Source organism: Austrofundulus limnaeus, unplaced genomic scaffold (genome assembly GCF_001266775.1).
Source record: "Austrofundulus limnaeus strain Quisiro unplaced genomic scaffold, Austrofundulus_limnaeus-1.0 Scaffold0, whole genome shotgun sequence".
Classification (NCBI taxonomy): Eukaryota; Metazoa; Chordata; class Actinopteri; order Cyprinodontiformes; family Rivulidae; genus Austrofundulus; species Austrofundulus limnaeus.
This window is the reverse complement of record NW_013952402.1, coordinates 1,475,556-1,477,645: the sequence shown is the minus strand read 5'-3', so window position 1 is coordinate 1,477,645 and position 2,090 is coordinate 1,475,556. Positions and strand designations below refer to the sequence as shown.

The following is a 2,090-nucleotide window of genomic DNA, read 5'->3' as shown; positions in this document are numbered from 1 at the left end:
TAGAGCCAAGGAGGACTGATCTGCTGCTTTGAGTGATTTATTTATTTATTTATTTATTTATTGTAAAATAAAATTAAAAAATTAAAAAAAATTAATGGGCCATAGGGAAGTCACTCACGAGCCACATACAGCCCGCGGGCCACCAGTCGCTCACCCCTGCTTWACACACTAATTTTAAATGACACATAAAGAAACATGCCATTCACCTTTAATAATGTGTTTGTAATTGTCCGAAGCTTTTCGTTATGTCTTTGTGATTCTAGTCACCGAGGTGATAATTCAGGACAAATATTGCCTCCATCTCCWGAAGCTAACACAAAATCCAATTATTATTAAATCACTCAACCAGCTGGCTCATTCTGGCCAAGGTGCCTCAGTTGTTCACGATCTTGTTTTTTTTTACCTGAGGCAAACTTGTAAAAGTTTTTTTTTTGTTGTTGACAATACGTTCAAATTTAAACATTTCACATAGTTAAAGAATATTCCCCTTGCTCCCAAGAAAACGTTATACTGTATGTACGCAGTTTAAAGTGTAAATTCACCTATTTGTTATAAATTATTTGATAAATATATCAGGGTACTAGTTATTGTAAACAAAACAAAAAATATAAATTGGACAGGAGAGGTAAATATACACTGGTGGACGTACTATGGGATTTATCAAAAGTTAGAAATATTTTTAAAGATGTGAATTTTTTCATTTATTTAATAAAATAAAAAAGAAAAGAATCGTGCACATCACTTCTTAGAGAATACCATCTAAATTTACTGCTAGAAGACTGTAGCTGTCCTTGTGCCTCTTAAGTTCATCGATTCAATGTTCCTCGGAGACTGGATTGAAGGTCGCGGCACTAAACTGTGTCAACAAACAGAACATCACTTTACACCGAGTCGACAGCCGTGGTCATTGGTTTACCATAAAATTGCTGCGATCCATTTCATCGTTCACTCATCTTGTTTTCTTTCTTGTTCTCCCCGCAGAGGCGACCATCCTCAGCTACGACGGCAGTAAGTTTATGAAGGTCCAGCTGCCGGTGGTGATGCACACGGAGGCYGAGGACGTGTCGCTGCGCTTCCGCTCCCAGCGGGCCTACGGCCTCCTGATCACCACCACGTCTCGAGACTCCGCCGACACGCTGCGCCTCGAGCTGGAAAGCGGTCGAGTCCGGCTCACCGTCAATTTAGGTACCGCCTCGGACGTCGCACTCACACCCGTAGCCAACAGAGCCATTTCAACTCTGATAGCGCTTTAAAATGCACCAAAATTCCCACCACACACGCCATCATTTATCCTCATTTAGCCACTGAGAATAGAAGGAGAGGCTGGGACTACTTTCAAGGTCTAAAGTCTGCGGCTCTAGGCTCACTGCCAGTTGAACACACAGATACGTTACCCAGCAGGGAATGCTCGCTGCCCACTACATCAGCTAATTCAGATCCACAGAAATAGATTTGCAAAGATTGGAAGGATATTCTTACTCCACAAAACACTGCCTTCCTTGTTTTGCTTTGATGCTTCTGACAGAAATTTTGCTTGCTGGCCGTTTAGATTGACTGAACTGACAGCCGTGTTTATTTATTTCTATATAGCTGAAACTCTAATSACTTCTCTGAGAAGTATCTTGTGCCAGATAGTCAAATTATCACTTWATCTACCATATYTGTGGCAGTGGCGGATCTAGGATTTTTCTGAGTAAGGGGCCATCAAGTGYCCACAATATTCATAGAGGGGCCAAGTATTTATTCAGCGTCCTTGTACACAAATCACTGGTTTTGGTACGGTGTATATATTTTACCAGTCACGCATTTAAACATTTGTAATGTAACTTTAAAACAACTTGCACTGTAAATTTTCCTTATCAATTTTACATGTATTTTACAGTACATAGATAAAATACTCTTAAACACACAAAATTTGAGATAATCCAGCCAACTATTTGTGAGTTAAAATACTTTTTCTACAAGATTTTTCAAATTTTAAGAAAAGAAAAATACTTCTGTCAGCTTGATTCATGCTGGATTTTTCTATTTGGCTCATTAGCGCCTCTAGTGTTTAGACATGGAACTGCACCCACCATCATCACTCTTGG

The 2,090-nt window shown here is 39.7% G+C and overlaps 1 protein-coding gene across 21 annotated transcripts in view; it reads left to right on the top strand.

The window, feature by feature from the left end:
- LOC106516126 (neurexin-1a) overlaps window positions 1–2,090 on the top strand; it is a 301,025-nt gene that overhangs the window by 129,661 nt on the left and 169,274 nt on the right. For all 21 annotated transcript variants that reach the window (XM_014007392.1, XM_014006916.1, XM_014007560.1 and 18 more), the window contains one exon: window positions 982–1,185. In XM_014007392.1, the coding sequence (XP_013862846.1) occupies window positions 982–1,185 (204 nt within the window). The remainder of the gene's footprint in view (window positions 1–981; window positions 1,186–2,090) is intronic.